General features: G+C 39.0%; 1 protein-coding gene across 1 annotated transcript in view; it reads left to right on the forward strand.

Moving 5' to 3' along the window:
- Window positions 1-76: 76 nt before the first annotated feature.
- LOC126178005 (uncharacterized) overlaps window positions 77-24,354 on the forward strand; it is a 41,280-nt gene continuing 17,002 nt past the window's right edge. Inside the window, exons 1-2 of the mRNA XM_049924497.1 lie at window positions 77-224; window positions 17,167-17,286. Of these exons, the coding sequence (XP_049780454.1) occupies window positions 164-224; window positions 17,167-17,286 (181 nt within the window). The 5' untranslated portion in view covers window positions 77-163. The remainder of the gene's footprint in view (window positions 225-17,166; window positions 17,287-24,354) is intronic.

Here is a 24,354-nt window from a genome sequence, read left to right on the forward strand (position 1 = left end):
AACGTTTACGTTGTTATCAACGAAACTCTCGACTTCTCATCAAAATTATCGGCATGCGGTATGGTGTGTCTGCGACGACGTGCAACATCTTTGACAAAGAATTAAAGTTTACAAATATTGTAGGGTGTGGTATGAGTTGTTGAAGTGAGAGTAAGGTATCAATATGTGGATTTTGGAAAGACTTCCCATAGGTCTTGGCGTCATATTGTTATTTATCGTTTACGGTGAGCATCATTCAGTTCTGACAGTCGTAAGATGTTAATAGATATAGAAGTAACCGTTTAATTAATATATGTTATTGAGACAGGTAGAAGAAATAAAAAGTGTAAGGTTTACCGATACCATTGTAAATCTGTTAGAGGCAGTAAAGGAGTTGGACGAGCAGCCGAATGGAATAGATAGGGCCTTGAAAAGAAATCAGAAAATAAGCCCCAACAAAATTAAAGGAAGGGTAGGGCCTAATAGAATGTTCAGAAATTCAATCAGGTGATGCGTGGAGAATTGGATTAGGAAATGAGATAGTAAAAGTACTAGATGAGTTTTACTATTTTGGCAGCAAAGTAACAGATCATGGCCGAAGTAGACAGAGTGTAAAACGCAGAGTGTTAATATCTAATATCAATTTAATTTTTATGAATTCATTTTTGAAGGTATTTGTGTGGAGTGCATCCTTGTCTGGAAGTGAAACGTCAGCAATAAGCAGTCCAGACAAGAAGAAAATAGAAGCTTTTGAAATGTGGAACTATAAAAGAATACCGAAAATTATATGGGTATATTGAATAACATAATGAGGTACGGTGCTGATTTGAATTTTAAGAAAAAATATATTCGTTACACAACTTGACTAAAATAGGGGATTGGTTGGTAGTACACATCCGGAGGCATTAAGGAATTGTCAATTTAATAATGGAAGGAAGTATGGTGGGGACTTTAGAGGGAGGTATAAGGGAAAGTGAGTTGAAATGGATGTGGGTTGCACCAGATCAATCTTTGGACTGAAGATCACAACAATGTTGCAGTGCAGTGTATATAAACAAAACCAAAAGCATGTGTGTCTGAACTTGTAATAATACAGTTATGACTATTTACTACTATATACTTTGTGTTCAGTACTTTTCGATACCATAAGTTACATTAATATGTATTGATGCTTTTAATGTTTGAGATGACTCTTAAGGTCTTTGTAATATTACCTATTAATTCATTATGATGTGTAGAAAGTCATTCTCTGCAATATTTTTGGAGTCAGTATAAAACCAAAGCGCAGATGAGTATATATATTTTGAAAATGAATACATATATTTTTTTGGAACAAACGAGTAAAATACATTCAAAAACAAAATGAAAGCATAACTCCTTGGGGCTGTTATATTTTAATCAGTGAAAATCCCAGATGAATGATATACATGTACAATTTGTCTGAATTCAAGGATTCAGGAATCCAGTTACTGATATATGATTTTAATTTCTTATTTATATTTATTTATCCACAAATAATCTCGCATTGATAAAGGATTTGTAACTGTACCCTACCCCCATGAACCATAGACCTTGCCGTTGGTGGGGAGGCTTGCGTGCCTCAGCGATACAGATGGCCGTACCGTAGGTGCAACCACAATGGAGGGCTATCTGTTAAGAGGCCAGACAAACGTGTGGTTCCTGAAGAGGGGCAGCAGCCTTTACAGTAGTTGCAGGGGCAACAGTCTGGATGATTGACTGATCTGGCCTTGTAACACTAACCAAAACGGCCTTGCTGTGCTGGTACTGCGAACAGCTGAAAGCAAGGGGAAACTACAGCCGTAATTTTTCCCGAGGGCATGCAGCTTTACTGTATGGTTAAATGATGATGGCGTCCTCTTGGGTAAAATATTCCGGAGGTAAAATAGTCCCCCATTCGGATCTCCGGGCGGGGACTACTCAGGAGGACGTCGTTATCAGGAGAAAGAAAACTGGCGTTCTACGGATTGGAGCGTGGAATGTCAGATCCCTTAATCGGGCAGGTAGGTTAGAAAATTTAAAAAGGGAAATGGATAGGTTGAAGTTAGATAGGCCTATAGTGGGAATTAGTGAAGTTCGGTGGCAGGAGGAACAAGACTTTAGGTCAGGTGAATACAGGGTTATAAATACAAAATCAAATAGGGGTAATGCATAATAATGAATAGGAAAATAGGAATGTGGGTAAGCTACTACAAACAGCATAGTGAACACATTATTGTGGCCAAGATAGACACGAAGCCCATGCCTACTACAGCAGTACAAGTTTATATGCCAACTAGCTCTGCAGATGATGAAGAAATTGATGAAATGTATGATGAGATAAAAGAAATTATTCAGGTAGTCAAGGGAGACGAAAATTTAATAGTCATGGGTGACTGGAATTCGAGAGTAGGAAAAGGGAGAGAAGGAAACATAGTGGGTGAATATGGATTGGGGGAGAGAAATGAAAGAGGAAGCTGTCTGGTAGAATTTTGCACAGAGCATAACTTAATTATAGCTAACGCTTGGTTCAAGAATCATAAAAGAAGGTTGTATACGTGGAAGAATCCTGGAGATACTAGAAGGTATCAGATAAATTACATAATGGTAAGAGAGAGATTTAGGAACCAGGTTTTAAATTGTAAGACATTTCCAGGGGCAGATGTGAACTCTGACCACAATCTATTGGTTATGAACTGTAAATTAAAACTGAAGAAACTGCAAAAAGGTGGGAATTTAAGGAGATGGGACCTGGATAAACTGACTAAACCAGAGGTTGTACAGAGTTTCAGGGAGAGCATAAGGGAACAATTGACTGGAATGGGGGAAAGAAATACAATAGAAGAAGAATGGGTAGCTCTGAGGGATGAAGTAGTGAAGGCAGCAGAGGATCAAGTAGGTAAAAAGACAAGGGCTAGTAGAAATCCTTGGGTAACAGAAGAAATATTGAATTTAATTGATGAAAGGAGAAAATATATAAACGCAGTAAATGAAGCAGGCAAAAGGGACTAGAAACGTCTCAAAAATGAGATCGGCAGGAAGTCCAAAATGGCTAAGCAGGGATGGCTAGAGGACAAATGTAAGGATGTAGAGGCTTATCTCACTAGGGGTAAGATAGATACTGGCTACAGCAAAATTAAAAAGACATTTGGAGAAAAGAGAGCCACTTGTATGAGTATCAAGAGCTGAGATGGAAACCCAGTTCTAAGGAAAGAAGGGAAAGTAGAAAGGTGGAAGGAGTATATAGAGAGTCTATACAAGGGTGATGTACTTGAGGACAATATTATGGAAATGGAAGAGGATGTAGAAGAAGAAGAAATGGGGATACGATACTGCGTGAAGAGTTTGACAGAGCACTGAAAGACCTGAGTCGAAACAAGGCCCCAGGAGTAGACAACATTCCATTGGAACTACTGAGATCCTTGGGAGAGCCAGTCCTGACAAAACTCTACCATCTGGTGAGCAAGATGTATGAGACAGGCGAAATACTCTCAGACTTCAAGAAGAATATAATCATTCCAATCCCAAAGAAAGCAGGTGTTGAAGATGTGAAAATTACCAAATTATCAGTTTAATATGCCACGGCTGCAAAATACTAATGCATATTGTTTACAGACGAATGAAAAAACTGGTAGAAGCCGACCTCGGTGAAGATCAGTTTGGATTCCGCAGAAATGTTGGAACATGACTTACCTTAGAAAATAGATTAGGGAATGGCAAACCTACATTTCTAGCATTTGTAGACTTAGAGAAAGCTTTTGACAATGTTGACTGGAATACTCTGTTTCAAATTGTGAAGGTGGCAGGGGTAAAATACAGGGAACGAAAGGCTATTTACAATTTGTACAGAAACCAGATGGCAGTTATAAGAGTCGAGGGGCATGAAAGGGAAGCAGCGGTTGGGAAGGGAGTGAGACAGGGTTGTAACCTGTCCCCGATGTCATTCAATCTGTGTATTGAGCAAGCAGTGAAGGAAACAAAAGAAAAATTCAGAGTAGGTATTAAAATCCATGGAGAAGAAATAAAAACATTGAGGTTTGCCGATGACATTGTAATTCTGTCAGAGACAGCAAAGGACTTGCAAGAGCAGTTGAACAGAATGGACAGTGTCTTGAAAGGAGGATATAAGATGAACATCAACAAAAGCAAAACGAGGATAATGGAATGTAATCGAATTAAGTCGGGTGATGCTGAGGGTATTAGATTAGGAAATGAGACACTTAAAGTAGTAAAGGAGTTTTGCTATTTGGGGAGCAAAATAACTGATGATGGTCGAAGTAGAGAGGATATAAAATGTAGACTGGCAATGGCAAGGAAAGCGTTTCTGAAGAGGAGAAATTTGTTAACATCAAGTATAGATTTAAGTGTCAGGAAGTCATTTCTGAAAGTATTTGTATGGAGTATAGACATGTATGGAAGTGAAACATGGACGATAAATAGTTTGGACAAGATGAGGATAGAAGCTTTCGAAATGTGGTGCTACAGAAGAATGCTGAAGATTAGATGGGTAGATCACATAACTAATGAGGATGTATTGAATAGAACTGGGGAGAAGAAGAGTTTGTGGCACAACTTGACAAGAAGAAGGGACCGGTTGGTAGGACATGTTCTGAGGCATCAAGGGATCACAAATTTAGCATTGGAGGGCAGCGTGGAGGGTAAAAATCGTAGAAGGAGACCAAGAGATGGATACACTAAGCAGATTCAGAAGGATGTAGGTTGCAGTAGGTACTGGGAGATGAAGAAGCTTGCACAGGATAGAGTAGCATGGAGAGCTGCATCAAACCAGTCTCAGGACTGAAGACAACAACAACAACAACAACAACTGTAATATAGTGCAAATTAATGGCTCAAGATATGCAAGACACGGCATACATAACATGCTTTGAGAGGGTAGGACAGGTGGTCGGCCAATAATAATTGGCTGTGGCCATGTAGAATACTAAGCTAGCAACTGTATGCAAACAGCAGCTATTTAATATAACTGATGGAAGAATAGCTTTTTCAGAGTTTTGCTATGTTAAATGTAACTTGAAGAAAACAAGCATGTAGCACACAAAGTGGCAGATTTCAAGCATAGATTCCATTAATTTCTAGTGAATTTTTTCTCCACATTTATCATATAATCTGTCATGGTGCAAGATTTCTCATATGGATCTGTTGTTTCTATTTTACACAGTTTTGTTCTTTGCTGGTGTGAAGATCACTGTGCACTGTGTGTAAAACTTTTCCTTATTGTTGAATCTTTGAGTCTGGAATGATTCAAGTTGGAATACATTAGGCTACTAGTGTTTTTTTGTGTGACCACTGCCAACTTAAACAGTCTGACGATGCTTTATTACTTATAGAGTAGCTTGTCTTTTAATTTTGTAATTTGTTTTGAAATGAGTGATTTGGTAAATCGTTGTCATTGTGGACACTACCTATGACTCCTCAGAGAAGGAAGGTTGAAATACATAGGAAAGCATGTCTGACTTTTATTTCTGTAATTGGTTGATTTAAAATTCAAAGTACTTTTGTCATGGCAGCACAATGTGAGGGTGATGGAGTACTTAAATTGCTCCTCACCGTGCATCATCCAGTGTGCTACACAGAGCTTGTGTCTTCTTGTTTATTCAAATCTTAATTTTTTTCCTGGTCCCTCTGCACATTATCAGATGCTGGGAGCTTGTCATACCAGTATATTTAATTATGTGCAGATGGTCCTACATAACCTAAAAAAAAAAAAAAAAGATTAGAGTAAAGATTATCCCTTGATGATGGCAGAAAAGTGCTGAAACATCATTGGCTTGAGATGAAAGAAATGGTCATTTGGATAATAGGTGGACCTTATTTTAAGTAATTTTATATGCAAACAGGGTCACTGCAAGAGCATTGAAACAAAAACCATGTATGTACCTCTGTTTTAGGGGGCCTTGTGCCTCTTTTCATGGACACCATTATGTAGCCTGGCTTCACCACTGTATCGTCATCTATACTAAGAACATGCTCAAGCCATTAAAGGTGGTTTTCTCACTCTTTTACCCAAAATGGAGCAATACCAGAGTGTTTTTTAACATCAAAATTTGAAACAAATCCAGCCGTCCATTAAAGCATCTTTCATTCTGTACTTCTCTCTAGTACACCAGTGCTTGATGTGGTAATACAGTGAACAAACAACCAATTACTTTGACAGTGATAAACTCTATTCTGATGCAGCCGACAGTGCAGTCAGTCTCTCTCTCTCTCTCTCTCTCTCTCTCTCTCTCTCTCTCTCTCCACACACACACACACACACACACACACACACACATACACATTCAAAATAGTTACCACACTCATCTGATTATTATCTAAGATGGATGGAAAAATATTTAAACTAACAGATACATCTTATCAGAATATAAAATATGCACTGTAAAAATATATGTCTGCTGAACTATTTATTTAATTTGGTATATCCTTTTATGCTTGTGTAATGCTGGGATGTGGAGTAAGTCAAAGAATATCTAAAATGTAAATTACACAGAACGTGTAACAGACAGAATCAAAGTGGAGAAAAAAGATAGGGCTGTCATACAAGGATTAACACATATTGCACAACAGTACGGTTCATAACGAGCACTAGAAATGTACACGTAAAATGTGTAAAAACTCTCTCTGAAAAAATTCATGTAATAAATGAAAGGTTTATCAGGTGTATACAGCTTTATTTTATTTTTAAATAATGTGCTGTTACTGCATAGACATTTGATGTTTCTTTGCAAATGAAGCGACCGTAAATGGGAAATGCCTTTACGGTCACACTATTCAGCTGCCACGTCCAATGTCAAATTGATTTGTGTGAACAGTTAATATGTTAATACTGAAGTGCTGTGCAGCTTTGTATACCTGAGTTAGATGTTTGAAATCACAATGGAGGTCAGTCCTTCTTCATGTATTATGATCCTTATGCATTTCATTGACTTCATAGTGCACATGATTGTCAGCAGTGAAGCTCATTATGGAATAAATGCACTGTCTGCCAAAGAAAGAAAATATAGTGAAACACTCAGAAGGGGACAGAGAAATGAAATGAAATTTCCCAGATTGAGAGGGAATGTGATATTATTTCAGTGATTACAAATTTGAGTGAAATTTAGAAATAACTTGACAGTATGAGCTAAGATGTTGCACCTTCTATGACCTGAAAGCAAAAAATGATTCACTTAGGAAAGGTGTTGTAAAGCCATTGTATCCTCTTCTTTGGCAAGTTGGCCCACAACTGTTGTAACTCGTCCTTGGTATCCTAAAATCTGGCACTGGGGCACAGTTGACATCCATCCTGGTTTCACAAGCGTACTGTCAGGGACAGATCTGGGGATATTTTTGGCTATGGAGGCACCTCAACAACATGTCAATAGTTCATGGAGAGACATGCCGTTTTTTGGACAACCATTATCCTGTTGAAAAATTGCATCACAATACTGTCACAAGAGAGAGAATACATGAGGATTCAGGAGGTTGAGGATGTGTTGTTGCGCCATCAGGATTCCCTCAGTCACTACGAGCAATGATCTAAAGTTCTACCTGATGGCTTTCCGGACTGTGACACGACTAACAACGCTGTGCCTTTCCAAAATAATGGAACTCCTCCAAAAGTCACCACTATACTTGTTCACGATGGTTGTCCAGAATAATGCAGAATCAAATGTGATTCCATTCATCGGCAGCCCAAGCTTCACAGACACGGCACAACTCCAAATGCATGGTTGACAGTCTAGCAGTGTTATGGCAGCATATGCATAGGCTGGTAATTCCCTTGTCTGTATGCTGCTGGTCTCCAACCCATGGTGTGGGACAGCCCAGAATGTTGCAGGAAGTCTATTACTTATTCTCGAATGGTAGGTGCAGATGTGATGGGGTAACGATGTGCTTGGTGTGCAATACAATCGTCCTCCCTTGTGGCAGTCATATGTAGTTGACCAGGTTGCTGTATGGATGTCGGTGACGTCATAAGCGAGTGACTGCGTGTGAGATCGCTCTCTAAGTTTTCATATATTTTTAGGTTTCAGATACATATTTTAACGGTTTTTGTGATAATATTTACTATATAAGTGACGTATTAGTGGTTTCTTCATTCACTTCTGCCTTTCTTGTGTTGTGACCTGATATTTGTGACTGTTTCGTATCGAGCAACTTAACCTCTTGCCTGTGTTTACATTCCGCACTGACCAGTTGCAGCTGTAGCGGCGCATCGAAAGCTAAGTACTAATTAATTGTTTGTGTATAGTGGTTTATTTAGGAACTTTAGTAGTCTTCAACCGGTGTTCTTGGTGTTTTCTGGTGAAATAATTTCAGAAGAACCTTTTGGGAACTGTTTTCAGCTTCGTTACTGTGTCATTAGACGTTTTATTCTCTTTCTGTATTAGTCTTTTGTTATATTCACATTTGTTGTTTATTAATACTGTTAATAATAGTAGTTACTTCCCTTGTAGAGTAAGTTTGTGATTATTGTAGTCAGGTTTTTAACATCTTCTTATTGTAGTAGCGGAACTTAGAAAAAGTAAAATTTTACCATGAGTGAGAAGTGTGAGCTTTGCCGTAGGTTCGTGAGTAGTGGATTGCGGTGTGAGACTTGTTCGAAGTATTTTCACTGGGGGGGAATGCAGTGGGGAAGCCAGTGGGCATTCTGGTGAGATCCTCTCCTGGAACTGCAGGTTATGTAGCAAGAGTAAGTTGATAGAGGAGCAGGAGCGTAAGATCTGTGCCCTTCAGGTGCAGTTGAAAAACGCACAGGAGGAGCTAGATAGGATGAGGAGGGAGAAGGGGGTTGGGGAATGGGAGCTGGCTGTTGGCAAGAGATCTGCTAGGAGCAGAAGATTTTCAGATAGTTGTACCATTGGTGTTTACAATAGATATGACCAACTGTCAGAGTCTAGTGGAGAGGAATCTCTAGTAGCTGTAGATGTAGGAAGTATGCAGCAGACCTCAGTAGTTACTGTGCTTAGAACAGTTGCAATGTTGAAGAGGAAGAAGAAGGTTCTGCTGTTAGGTAGTTCTCATGGCAGAGGTGTAGGCCAGCAGTTGCAGGAAGTGCTGGGGAGTGAGTACCAGGTCACCAGCATTGTGAAGCCTAATGCAGGGTTGGCTCAGGTGACTGTTAACATAGGGGGGTTATGTAGGGATTTTACTAAAGAGGATCAGGTAGTGATTGTGGGTGGGGCTGGTAATAGTATTGATAGGGATGGGGAGTATAACATAGATGGTGACCTGGAAAAGATAGCCACTCAGACTGGCAACACGAATGTGCATTTCGTGGAATTGTTTCAGCGTCACGTTCGGCCTCATCTTAATACAGCCGTCAGGCGTAATAACATGAGACTTGGGGGTGCGCTGATGACAGAAAGCATGGGTCACATTTCAGTGGTGTCGGTGGAGTCTATCAGCAGGATGGGTTTCACTAGACATGGCCTGCACGTCAACAGGTATGGGAAGGGGAGGTTGGCAAAGCTTATAGGTGACAGCATAGGTGGGGTTGGTGGGATCACTCTTGGGAAAATTCCTGCAGTAGTGGGTGTTAGAGCTGCACCTTTTTTAGATTGAAGTCAGCTGATAGGTATTCCTGCTTAAGGGAAGTCTCTCTAACAAGGGAATCACTTTTGACAAAGCTTAGGTATCCGAGTAATGAGGGAATTAGTATATTTCATCAAAATATACAAGGTATTAGAGTAAAGTTAGTGAACTGCTTATAGATGTTGACTCTGAAATTATTGGTATATCTGAACACTTCTTAAATAAGGAGATAATTCAGAGGCTTCCTTTACCAGGATACAGGTTGGCTGGCAGCTTTTCGAGGAGCTCTTTGCGGTGTGGGGGAGTAGCCATGTATGTGAAAAACGGCATCCCATTTGAGTCAATTGATGTTTCAAAGTACTGCACTGAAAAAGTGTTTGAATGTAGTGCAGGTGTGGTTAAATTTAATGGAGCTAAACTTCTAACTGTTGTTATTTATAGATCCCCAGACTCCGATTTCACAACATTTTTGCTAAAGCTAGAGAAGGTTCTTGGTTCACTTTATAGGAAATACAAAAAGTTAGTTGTATGTGGTGACTTCAATATTAATTGTATAAGTGATTGTGCAAGGAAGCGGATGCTGGTAGACCTCTTTAATTCATATAATCTTATGCAAACCGTATTCTTTCCAACGAGAGTGCAAGGGAACAGTAGAACAACCATAGACAACATTTTTGTTCATTCCTCATTACTAGAAGGGCATTCTGTTAGCAAAAAGGTGAATGGCCTTTCAGATCATGATGCACAAATTTTAACTTTAAACGATTTTTGTGCTGCAACATGTGTTAAATATAGTCATCAGCTGTTCAGGAAAGCTGATGCAGTTGCTGTAGAGACCTTATAAAGGAACAAGAGTGGCAAGATGTTTATAGCGCTGATACAGTAGACAATAAATATAATGCTTTTCTCAAGACTTTTCTCATGCTCTTTGAAAGTTGCTTTCCGTTAGAACGTTTAAAACAGGCAGCCTGGGTGGCTGACTAGAGGGATAAGAATATCTTGTAGAACAAAGGTGCAATTATATCAAAACGTTAGAAACAGTCAAAATCTAAATGCAGCAGCCCATTACAAACAGTATTGTAAGGTGCTTAAAAATGTTATTAGGAAGGCAAAAAGTATGTGGTATGCAGATAGAATAGCTAAGTCTCAGGATAAAATTAAAACCATATGGTCAGTCGTAAAGAGAGTTGCTGGTCTGCAGAGACAGGTCGAGGATATAGAATCAGTGCGTAGTGGGAATGTCCGTGTTAGTGATAAGTCGCATATATGTACAGTATTTAATAATCACTTTCTGAATATAGCAGGTGAGCTAAATAGAAACTTAGTCCCAACAGGGAATCATATAGCGCTCTTAGAAAAAAGTTTTCCGAGACTGTTACCTGAAATGCTCCTCCATGATACTGACAAGAGGGAGATTGAGTTAATAATTAAATCACTAAAGACCAAGAACTCTCATGGATATGACGGGGTATCTAGCAGAATACTGAAGTATTGTTCTATGTATGTTAGCCCAGTTCTCAGCCATATCTGTAACTTTTCCTTTAGGAGTGGTCGGTTTCCTGACCGATTAAAGTACTCGGTAGTGAAGCCACTTTATAAAAAGGGAGACATTCATAATGTTGACAATTTTAGACCTATTTCTATGCCATTGGTGTTTGCTAAAGTTATCGAGAAGGTTGTATATACAAGGTTACTGGAACATTTAAATTCACATAATTTGCTGTCAAATGTTCAGTTTGGTTTTAGAAATGGTTTAACAACTGAAAATGCTATATTCTCTTTTCTATGTGAGGTTTTGGACGGATTAAATAGAAGGTTCCGAACGCTAGGTGTTTTCTTTGATTTAACGAAGGCTTTTAACTGTGTTGACCACAAAATATTACTGCAGAAGTTGGAACATTATGGAGTAAGGGGAGTAGCTTACAATTGGTTCGCCTCTTACTTTAAGAACAGAAAGCAGAGGGTAATTCTCCGCAATATTGAGAGTGGTAGTGATGTTCAGTCCCAATGGGGCACTGTTAAGTGGGGCATTCCCCAAGTGTCAGTGCTGGGGCCACTGCTGTTTCTTATTTATATAAATGATATGCCTTCTAGTATTACAGGTGATTCAAAAATATTTCTGTTTGCTGATGACACCAGCTTGATAGTGAAGGATCTTGTGTGTAATATTGAAACAGTAACAAATAATGTAGTTCATGAAATAAGTTCGTGGCTTGTGGAAAATAATTTGATGCTAAATCACAGTAAGACTCAGTTTTTACAGTTTCTAACTCACAATTCAACAAAAACCGATATTTTGATCAGACAGAATAGGCATATTATAAGCGAGACGGAACAGTTCAAATTCCTAGGTGTTCGGATAGATAGTAAGCTGTTGTGGAAAGCCCATGTCCAGGATCTTGCTCAGAAGCTAAATGCTGCTTTATTTACCATTAGAACAGTATCTGAAATAAGTGACACTTCAACACGAAAAGTAGTCTACTTCGCATATTTTCATACGCTTATGTCGTATGGTATTATTGTTTGGGGTAATTCTTCTGATTCAAAAAGGGTATTTTTGGCTCAAAAACGGGCTGTTCGAGCTATATGTGGTGTAAGTTCGAGAACGTCTTGTCGACCCCTATTCAAAAATCTGGGAATTCTGACAGTGCCCTCACAGTATATATTTTCTTTAATGTCGTTTGCTGTTAGCAATATTAGCTTATTCCCAAGAGTTAGCAGCTTTCACTCAGTTAATACTAGGCAGAAATCAAATCTGCATGTGGAATGCACTTCCTTGACTCTTGTGCAGAAAGGAGTGCAGTATTCTGCTGCATCCATTTTCAATAAGCTACCACAAGAACTCAAAAATCTTAGCAGTAGCCCAAACTCTTTTAAGTCTAAACAGAAGAGTTTCCTCATGGCTGACTCCTTCTATTCTGTCGAGGAGCTCCTGGAAGAGCTAAAAAATTAAGCAAATTCCAGTGTTACATTGTTGATTTTCTTCATTTAAACTTACGACTTGTCACCTGAATATGTTTTTTTATATTTCATTTTATCTGTTTCTAATATCGTGTTATAATTTCATGTATTGACTCGTTCCATGACCATGGAGACTTCTCCTTAATTTGGTCTCACGGAACAATAAATAAATAAATAAATAAATAAATAAATAAAAAGAACCTTCATGATGCATATACCTGCCCTCAACACTCATGCAGTCCACCGTCAGGCCACTGTCACATTTGAATGCTCATCAAATCTAGATATTGCAGGATCCAACCAGCCAGACTGTTCGAGACACACAATGAGGCCCCTTTTTAAATACTTGTCAGGTGCTGATAATACTGTCTCACATGAGTAGGCATAACTGGAAATTAAAAGCTCTGTGGCAGCTATTAAACAACAGGAGGAATGGTAAGTCTAACTTTCAGATGTCAAGTGCCTACTGAAAGTACTGTGAAATGCCCCATGCTTGCTTTGTAGAATGGGCTTTTAGATTGGAATTGATATGCTCTTCAACTGTCTCTCGTGACTGATGTTCCATCAGGTGATATACACACCTGCTGACACCTCCGGGCACTTGGTACTGTTGGGGTTCAGGGGCCTGTTTGGATGGAATTTAGTTTTTTTAGTACTTCTTTCTTACTTTTTCACCCTCCACAGAAATTTGTCTACAATAACTTGATGTGTATTGATTGACATGTGGGTATATAGGGTTGCAAAGATATTAAATGAGTGGTAAAATTTTCATTGTAAAGAATGTAATGTTGATTGAAATTTGTTTGTTCTGCCTGTTGTATGGCACAGGCGTATTGAGCAGCTAGGTAGTGAGTTGTAGTGCAGGCAATTTTCTATAAATCAAAATGTTGGCAAGAACACTGGATTGCTCATTTTTTGTCAAGTACCAAGCATAGCTCATTCTGTTGGCACCTCAGTAAGGATCTCTGTGTAAGAAATGAGTTCTAGGAAGTGGTGTCAGCATGGAAAGGGTGTTAATGGTGTTTCAAAAACATGAAGGACATTTTGCTGATCGACTTCCTGCTTGGAAGTGAAACATTAAACACTGGACTGTTTTTGTGAAATACTAAAATTTTGTGCCAGTCAGAAAAAAAGGAGTGGGATGCTAAGTTAAATTTGTAGCATTGATACATGGCACTACTTGTCCACATACAGCTCAGTACAAAACATATTTTCTGCAAGAGTTTGGCTGAATGATGTTTGACCCGCTATTCTACAGTCCTGATTTTTTTCACAGCAGTTTCCTTCTCATCTTATACCTAAAGACTTTCTTGTTTGATTAACAGTTTAGTTGCGACTGATGATGTACAGACAAAAGTAACCTGTGGGTTATAATCACAAATGTCAGACTTTTATGACACTGATTCTTTATTGTTGCACATCTTTGAAAAAAAATAGTTAATAATTGGTGAGCTAATAAATGATTTCCATATGAATTTTCTTTCTCTTTAACTCCTTAGAGAAGCTTACTATCTGGATAAATATTGTCTTAGGAGAGCATTCATCATCCTAAAATTCATTTATATGTAAGTAACCATGTTGTTTCAAAAGCCAAGAATGTGGCCGACCTTAACTTGTAAAGGTCATACTAATTTAGGAACTATGGGTAAGCAGCATGTATGTTAAGTGTGGCAGATGCAACCCCAGATATTTGCCTAAAATATTTGGACAAATATCCACTGTGGAAGAGAGACTTTTTGATTTGTTGAAAGTAGAAAAAGGTCCAGGGAATAAAGGTGATTAAATGTGTACTGTTTGTTGAGACAAAAACAATGTTCAAATCCTGTTAATTACATTTTTCACTTTACCACTGAAAATGCTTACAACAAAAATAAGATGTCACAGTCAACAAAATTGAGTCTGCTGTTTCCTCTGTTTATAAATATGTATCCTTTGTGATGGGACTGTGCTTATCAGGGAGTGTGTTCTGGTAATTTAAAGAATCTTGTGGTCTCTTCTCCCATCCATCCTGCAGATTAAATACCACCAACATACGTGTCATCAAGCTTTGTTGCCATCTTCTCACCAAAAGAACTTAGTACAGGGTGACAATTATTGAACTATTTGAATAAAATGTAAACTATGGTGTGCACACACTGTATTCAACATGTAAATGTCACTACAGATACTCAGATTTAGGTTATGACATGTTCGATATGCCTGCCATCTTTGGCAGTGATGTGGCGCAGAGAAATAGCGAAATTCTGAAGTGTTGGAACATCAGTGCTGTTGATGACCTCCTGAATGGCTGTTTTCAGCTCAGCAATGGTTTTGGTGTTGTCACTGTACACTTTGTCTTTACTGTAGCCCCACAAAAAGGAGTGACATGTGTTCAGATCTGGAGAGTATGGCAGCCAGTCGATGCCGATGCCAATGGCTGTCCTCAAAGTACTCCTCCAGGACATCAAACATTCTCCTGCTTCGATGGGGTTGAGCTCTGTCTTGTATGAACCACATCTTGTCAAAATCAGGGTCACTTTGGATGATGAGGATGAAATCAATCTTCCAAAACCTTCACGTACCATTCGGTAGTCTCTGTGCCATCTAGAAATATCGCACCAATTATTCCGTAACTGGACATTGCACTCCACACAGACACCTGTTGAGAGTGAAGAGACTTCTTGATCACAAATCGCAGATTCTCAGTCCCCCAAATGCGACAGTTTTTGTTATTGACAAACCCATCCAAATGAAAGTGGGCTTCGTTGTTAAACCAAACTACAATGCACATGCTAATTCTTATCATGTCCCGTGGCCAACCACGCTGTGTGAACGTCCTAACAAAAACTGTTCAGAAGTTATAACAATTTTATTTCACCTAGTTCAGTAAGTGTCACCCTGTAAATGGGAGGGAAGGTTAATTGATTGAAAAATACAATAAAAAAAGGGAAACATTACTGTTGATCTCGGACCACAAGGATCAGAAATTAAGTTATTGTAACTTTAAAAAGACCTGCCTGTCCTCCCCCAGCTGTCGTGGAGTCCTTGCCAAGGTGGGAAGAAAGGTGAACACAAGAAGCTTACTGGTAATGACTGTATCACTGTAGTGTACAATAAATTAATTCAGATCTCACATTGAAAAACTAAAGCTTTTGGCACCACCTTGTCCTAAACCTTGTGGTTCATTGAAGGAAAGTAAGAAACCATGATAGTATGGGTCTTATGAGGAACATTTTGGAAAAATAAAATATGCTTGCTAATTGCTGTATGAAACTGTGTGTCGGAGCTTCACAAAAATATTCCCATACAGTGGTGCAGTATTCTACTAATATTGCATCTGGTAAATGTAGTTCCAGGTTTTTTCATGCTTGCAAGAGTATATCGAAAGCAGAGGAATTAACATTAGTCTCATCAGCTTCTCCTCATGAGAACGGTATTTGTAGTAGCTCATCATGCTGGTCGGTGTCGAGATCTCATTTACAATGTAATGCCATGGCATCTTAGCCCAGAACCTGAAGAAATTCTCCCTCCATTTTTAACAAAAATTTAGAACGTAAGACACCAGGATTTGATTGCTGTTGCTGCAAGAAGAGCTCAGCAAAGCTTTGTAGTGTTGCTCTTCTATTGCATTCAGTGGATCTATACGTTAGGTGTATATTGACCAACTCTTCCTAGGAAACCTATTCGTACTGCAGTGAATAACTTTTAATGTGCAACTAACACTGCTGGAAAAATTAAACCAAGACAAACAGGACTGAACAGTACTGAATGCAAAATTGCCATGCGGGATTACCCGAGCAGTCTCATGCACTGCAGTCGTGGACTGTGCGGCTGGTCCCGACGGAGGTTCGAGTCCTCCCTCAGGCATGGGTGTGTGTGTTTGTTCTTAGCATAATTTAGGTTAAGTAGTGTGTAAGCTTAGGGACTCATGACCTTAGCAGTTAAGTCCCATAAGATTTCACACATATTTGAACATTTTTGAATGCAAAATTAAGGATGAAGAATAAAGCAGGAAGTACTGTAGTCAGCAGCGATTACCATGAATGAAACAAACAATTTTTTTTTCTTCCAAAATACACACAGCTTATACTGTCAACATTTGCAGTGTTGTGCAGATATTTTTATGCAGCAGAGATGTAATGGTAAGTGGAAATACAAAATCAAATCAAATGTGTTTACTCTGTAACGAGCCACAGAGACCATGGGTCCCTTACATTAAAGTACTCAGGAGATATCCTTGAACAACCTCCAAAATTGTTTTGGTGAGTTCAGGTTCAGCCTGTGTAATGATGGACTGAATGGGTTGATTATTCACTAGATTTGTGTTTAGGTATGAAGAATGTGTTCATAACATTGGTGTAAATTATCTGTTCATTTTCAAGTGGGCTATGAAGTAAACGTCATTTGATAAGTGATAATAAAGTTCTCTATTAAGTATTTACAGTTCATGCAATTTTATTTTCTGTTATGAATATTTGTGAATACAAAGAAATTATTTAGAATAATGATCTTATAAATTTAATTCTTCATTCGTAACTCGTTATTTCTCTATTGGTATTGGTCTGCAACACTTATTAGAATAGGTTTTTCAGCTGAGAATTACGATTTTTCTGTTTTAAATCAATCTTATCTTTAGCCGCATCATACTGATTGGATTAGGAAACTTTATGACATATTTTAGTTATTTATTTTATTTGTTTGTTTATTCCCTCACAGGTGAAAGTCTTGAATGTTATGTGTGCACATCACAGGAGACAAATGGAGAGAAGTGCCTCAACACCATAAAGACTTGTGAACAAGGAGAGGATGTGTGTCTGACAGAGATAAAGTGGGGAAGTAAGTAACGGAAGCTTACATATTTTTGGATCTGTCCTGTTCAGATTGACATAAACCAATTTTAAAAAAACAACTGTTTTCTCCATATTTTGTTTTTATGTAACTGATAATTTTGTTCTCAAATAAAATTTATTCACTTCTCGTGACCATACTTTTGCTTTTTGCGATTGGTCTTTCTGTGCACATAACTTGAGACAGGGCTTCCATGAACTGGCTGATAGGTTTTTAATTACATTTTAGAAGGATTAAGTAGACTAATGTTGGGATATCCAAGTGTCCAAACCAGACATTCGTGTCTTGCAACACTTGGTATCCATAAGGCAACTTTCTTGATAGGGCAGTTTGTGGGGACAAGTAGTGTTGGGCTACTCTACATCCCCCACTGTAGACAGTGTGGGGATTCAGTGTCTACAGCACTCTAGGCATGACTTGGATATATTACAAATCAAGCAAAGACAGACTGACTGCTAAAGGACAGTATTTACTTGAGGACTGCTGCCATGCAAACTAGTAGTGGTAGCGATGGTGGTGATTCTAGGCTCAGAAATTGGACCTGGGACTGCCATGGCCCTATCTCTGCCAAGCTTTAGCACTGCTGATGTGTTACCAAAATCTTTGGACCCTTGCAGCCTTGAGTGCTGTGGCTAATGAATTGGAAGCCATACTGACATTTACAAGTTTCAGGGATGATTGTGTACTGGTGCTGCTGAAAGAATGTTGGGAGTAATGGACTGAGTAAACTTCAGCTTGACCAAATAATAAGGGTTATAGAAACTTAACTACTTTGGGGCAATATTTTCAGAGCCTTAGGATCTGACAGTAGGGTCATTCTATGTCAATTCAACCAATTTGAGAAAATGTTCCAGCTGACAGTCTCAGATTTGGCTGAAATTTAGCACACCCATGTACATAATTTTAAGTTCCCCTGCCAATTAGTTCCAGAATTATGGCTTGTGGAAGAAGGTGGCGTGACCCGGAAATTGCAACCCACATCTGGCAATCTATCTTCAGACCCAACTTCAGGTCTTAATAACTTTGGAACTATTCCACACAGTCCAGTGAAATTTTTACAACCCAGTAACATCAATTTAGAGAACACACTCTGTGAATCAAAACACCAACAACATATTTCTGAGGGAAAATAAAAAATTCCAAAAGTGATTAAAAAAATGTAATATGTTAAAAGGTACATATTGTAGGTGCCCTCTATACCAAATATAATTCACTCAAAAAGGGTATAAATTTTTTTGTGGTAAGCTTAATGTGGCCTAAACACACACAGAACTCATCATGCCCATATCACTCACAAAAACTGAGTTACATGCACACGAAAATACAAAAATTTGAAAAATTACCTGAAAAACATGGATTTTTGAAGTGTGGTAGCACAAAAGGGACAAGTGATATCCAAGCCAAATTTCAAACATTGCATAAGTAGACCATAATATAATATGTGGCAAAATTTCAACTTGTTATTGCAAGGCATTTGTGTACAATAAAAGTTGACAGAGATGTATTTGGTTACGTTTCTTTTAACATGATTTAAGAAGTAATAGTGATGATGCAGACAGCTTGTTTCAGATAAAGCTGCAGCAATTGTTGGAAACCATTAGGCAACAGAAAGTTAAACAATGGTAGTTTTCAGGCACAGAATGAGTCATTGTTAGGCAGGAACAACAAAGGAAACAAGCAACAATTACAGGTTACTCATGTTTTTAAGATTCTACTTCAGACTGGCCAGTACTGTTGTGGAAAGTCAGTATGGAGGCAGAAGAGTGTACTAGTGGTGCTCTTGTTCAAACAAGTTGCAGTATTGGCTCTAAGCACTATGGGACTTAACTTCTGAGGTCATCAGTCCCCTAGAACTTAGAACTACTTAAACCTAACTAATCTAAGGACATCACACACATCCATGCCCGAAGCAGGATTCGAACCTGCAACCGCAGCGATCGCGCGGTTCCAGACTGTAGCGCCTAGAACTGCTCGACCACGCTGGCGCAGTATTGGTAGAGCACAAGCATCTGAATGTCATAAAACAACATATGGAACAAAATGTGGCATTCGCTTTGTACTGTATGATCTGGATAATCGGACCAAGATTTGTTGCTATGGAGATCTGGGATACACGATGTGGGCACAAGAAGTACAGTTCCAGGAAACTTTAGCGTTTGTTATCATCATATGAAAGTGTTTCTGGATAAGTATTCCTTCCTACGAAGAAGTTGTTTTGATCCATTTCAGATTCATAAGAAGACAGTGATGTGTAGCCTCAGAGAAATTGATATAAAATCAGTATTGAAACTGAATCATTGCATGGGACTTAACATGAAACCAGGACAAAAGTTATGTTCCAGGTGTGTTACACTGCTAAAAAATGTAGAATATTCTGATAATTTACATGACAGTGACAAAGAGTATCAGCTGCCTACAACCACAGCGGATGAGCAATTAAATACTTCAGTGACTGCTCTTGGTTTGTCTCCAATGAAGACACACAAAGTTGGGAAAAGAGACGGCCCAGCTATGGTAGAAGAAAACTACAAGAAGCTCAAATGGAATTAAAACACAAAATAGCTGACACACCAATTGTGGAAGAGGAAGAACTATCTGCTCCAAAGGAACAGAAATCATGCCAGAAATGCTCTGATTTGGACAAAATTGTGCATGATTTGAAAGAAATATGTGCCATATCCACATGCCAGAAAAAAGTAGCTATTCTTACCTTTGCACCTTCCAGCTGGTCTATTGACTAAACGGCAAAGGAATTCATTGTTTCTACATATATGGTAAAGCAAGCTAGGAAAATAAAAGCAACCCAAGGAGTGCTTCCACAACTTCAGCAGGCCCAGGGTAAGCAATTGAGTTCAGAAATAAAGGTGCTAGTGTCGGAGTTTTATGAGAATAATGACTACAGCCGAATAATGCCTGGAAAAAAAGACTATGTAACGGTGAAAATGCGAAATGTACATGTACAGATGCAAAAAAGACTGTTGCTATGCAACATATCAGAACTATATGTAGAATTCAAGGAAAAGTATCCCAATACCAAAGTAGGTTTATCATCTTTTTTCAATCTTCGGCCAAAATGGGTTGTGCCTGTAAGTGCAAGGAGCACACACAATGTTTGTGTATGTGAGACCCATCAAAATGCTAAGCTGATGTTTGCTGCTATAAAGGATTTTGGTCTGGATTACAAAGGTGCAATTAAACTGCTAGAGTGTGACATCAGTTCCTACCAGTGCATGATACACAGGTGTGAAAAGTGTCCTGGCAAGGCAAATCTTGCAGAACACATGTATAACAAACTGTATGGTGAACTCCTTATGGATGATGAACTAGTTTTTTATAAACAATGGACACACATGGATCGCACAAGTCTTGAAACAAAGCAAAGTACAGTGGAAGATTTTGTTGAAATGTGTTGTCAAAAAACGGACAAACTGACCACACACAGCTTCACAGCAACAACACAATCAGCTTATCTCCAGTTTTTTTAAGTTATAGTAATACTAGACTTTTCTGAAAATTATGTATTTATAGTTCAAGATGCCATCCAAGGACATCAATGGGACAACAGCCAAGCAACTCTCCAGGCATTTGCGATTTACTATAGAGGTAAATCATGTGATGTGTCTGTCATGAACCTGTGCGTTTTTAGTGACTGTTTAATTCATGATGCCATTACAGTTCATGCCCACATTCACACTGTCATGGCATATGTGAAAAACAAGCTGCCTCACATACATTTTGCGAAATACTTCAGTGATGGGGCAGCTAGTCAGTTCAAAAACTGTAAAAATCTCAAAAATTTATGCATGCATTACCATGATTTTCAGATTCACGCAGAATGGAATTTTTTCGCAACAAGTCATGGTAAAAATGTATGTGATGGTACTGGTGCTACCATTAAGCTCATGGCATCACGAGCTAGTCTGCAGCACCCTACAGAAGGTCACATTCTAACACCTCTTCAGTTATTTACCTGGATACAGAAAAATATCTCTGGCATACAGTCATTCTATGTTTCAAAAGATGAGGTGAAATCTGTCAAAGAGTTGCTAAAAAGCAGACTAGAACACATTAAAACTGTTGCGGGCACAAGGAGCCATCATCACTTCTCTCCAGCGGACTCTGACAATGTGCAGATGAGCAGACTGTCTGGTTATAACTATAGGTTCATGCGCAACATGTGTCTTCACAGTGTGTCTGACTCAGGATTCAGAAGCAAAAGCAGCAACATACAACCAGGTTGCTATGTTATTACTGTTTATGATGACAAATGGTACTTAGGATGTGTTGCAGAGTGCTGTGAAGCAGAAGGTTATGTATTTGTGAACTTCATGGCACCAGCAGGACCAGCAAGATCATTTCATTGGCCACATTTGGCAGACAGATGTTGGATTCCTTTTGAACATATTCTTATGACAGTTCCAGTGCCTACCACAGTGTCAGGAAGACAGTACAATTTGCCACTCCATGTAGAGAGTACAGTAGCTAAAGTGTGGGAGAACTTCTGTTCAAAGCACAGTCGACTGGTTTTTAGCACTTAAGGTGCAGTAAACATTAATGATAGGTCGTGTTAATCCATCTATATGTTGTTGCTTAGTGGTTAAACAGTTGTGGGAGAGGATAAGAAGAGGCAGAACAGTTTACGATATGTTTTTACAAAATTGTGTTGTGGAACAATGGCCACATCACCAAATACATCTGTCAACTTCCATTGTACACAAATGTCCTGCAATAACATGTTGAAATTTTGAGATATATATCATTATGGTCTACTTATGCAGTGTATGAAATTTGGCTTGGATACCACTTGTCCCTTTTGTGCTACCACACTTCAAAAATCCATGTTTTTCAGGTAATTTTTCAAATTTTTGTATTTTCGTGTGCATGTAACTCAGTTTTTGTGAGTGATATGGGCATGATGAGTTCTGTGCGTGTTTAGGCCACATTAAGCTTACCACAAAAAAATTTATACCCTTTTTGAGTGAATTATATTTGGTATAGAGGCCACCTACAATATGTACCTTTTAACATATTACATTTTTTTAATCACTTTTGGAATTTTTTATTTTCCCTCAGAAATATGTTGTTGGTGTTTTGATTCACAGAGTGTGTTCTCTAAATTGATGTTACTGGGTTGTAAAAATTTCACTGGACTGTGTGGAATAGTTCCAAAGTTATTAAGACCTGAAGTTGGGTCTGAAGATAGATTGCCAGATGCGGGTTGCAATTTCCGGGTCACGCCACCTTCTTTCACAAGTCATAATTCTGGAACTAATTGGCAGGGGAAACTAATACTTTGCACACAAGTGTTCCACACATGGTAGATTTTGTGTACTGAATTTCAGTCAAATCTGAGACTATGAGCTGGAGCCCCTGGTTGAACTGATGTGGAATGACCCAGTAAGGTGGTGTAGATGAAAGAGGAGTTAATATTGTCCCATTGAAACAACAATCAAGTCTATATCTGAAGGCAGGGTCGTCAGTGAAATACAACACTTAACGATGAAAACACATTTATTACTGATACCGGTGTCCAGCCAGAACAGAACCGACCAGATCTCTGGAAGGAGAGTGCACTTATATATGTGTGCCTAATTTCTAGTATTTGTACAACTACTGAACCTTCCAAATATACAAACATAACAAGCATAAAACTTTCAGACACCTTCCAGAAATGATAAATATGAAATAATAAATAATTACGGGCAGTCGACTTCGAACCAGACCCACAGTACATCATCCAGTGACGCTGACCACTACTCCACACTAATGGCACCAGAGCTTGCAGCATAGCTTCCTGTCCAGGACCAGTGACCTGCTGTTTCAGATGCCCTCATTGGAACCAACAGTAGCACTTTAGATCTGGATCGTGTTGACGGTCCTCTCAATGGCAGCCCTGGTGGATCCTCGTGTTCTGGTCATGTTGGTACATCCTCTCCAGTAGAATGATCATCAATGGTAGCCCTTCCTGTTGAAGCTTCTGTCAGTACAGTGGGCCTTGAGTTTCCTTGAACTTTCCATTGCAGTCTGCATTTGGACTGTAGTAGGGCATCATATGGAGGACATTGACAATGTCTCAGCACTTTGTCATCTTGATGAAGGCTTGTAATCTTAGACTTCGTAAATGACATCTGACAAGTGTCAAAGGATGAGATGTAGCTCAGAGTCCTACTTTCCATACAGGCTAAAAAATCCATACCAAGACTCCAACTGTGTCTCACTGGCAAGTGATGGACCTTATAGTGTTCTCAGTCTTTCTCCTGGGCATCCAAGGTCTGTACACAAGCCAGTTGCCTTGCTTCTTTGGTCCTGGTGATGAGGCTTTAATGTTGTCATTCTGAGTATCATCTGGATGAAACAGGAACAGTGTATCCATTGTTGCCTCAGCTTCGTGATTGTGGAGCAGGAAGGACAGAGTGAAGTCTGTAGGGTCTTACTCCATCGTGTTTATAAGTGAATGTCAGGACTGACAATATTGCATCCCAGTCTTTGTGTTTAACGTACATTGAGAGTATGTCTGTCAATATCTTATTAAAGCATTCCGTGAGGCCATTCATCTGTGGCTGGGAGGCAGTTGTCATCCTGTGGGTGATGTTGCAATCTGAAATTATTTTCGATATTTGTCATGAATGGAAAACATTTTCATTATCAGAGATCATCGCATGGAATGCTCAATGTTTCAAAAATGACGTCTTGTACAAGGAACTTAGGATTTTCTGTAGCTTCAGGAGTCAATACAGCTTTGGTGACAGCATAACAAGTGAGGTAGACAGTTTAGGCTGCTATCCATCGATTCCAATTTGTCGACTTCAGGAAAGTCCCCAAGAAGTCAATTCTAATTCAGTAGAATGGTGCTGCCAAGGGCGGGATTGGTACTAGGTGCCTCAGAGCATGTGCCCTGTCATTGTAGTGGCTCACATAGTGTTTTAATGGATCACTAGAGACCAGGCCAGTGATACCTGTGTCTGATTCGATCTGGAATCTTCAAGAATCCCAGGTGACTAGATATTGGAATGTCATGGATATACTTCAGGAAAGCTGGCTGCAGATGAGCTGTAA

The sequence above is a fragment of the Schistocerca cancellata genome, chromosome 1, assembly GCF_023864275.1.
Source record: "Schistocerca cancellata isolate TAMUIC-IGC-003103 chromosome 1, iqSchCanc2.1, whole genome shotgun sequence".
Classification (NCBI taxonomy): Eukaryota; Metazoa; Arthropoda; class Insecta; order Orthoptera; family Acrididae; genus Schistocerca; species Schistocerca cancellata.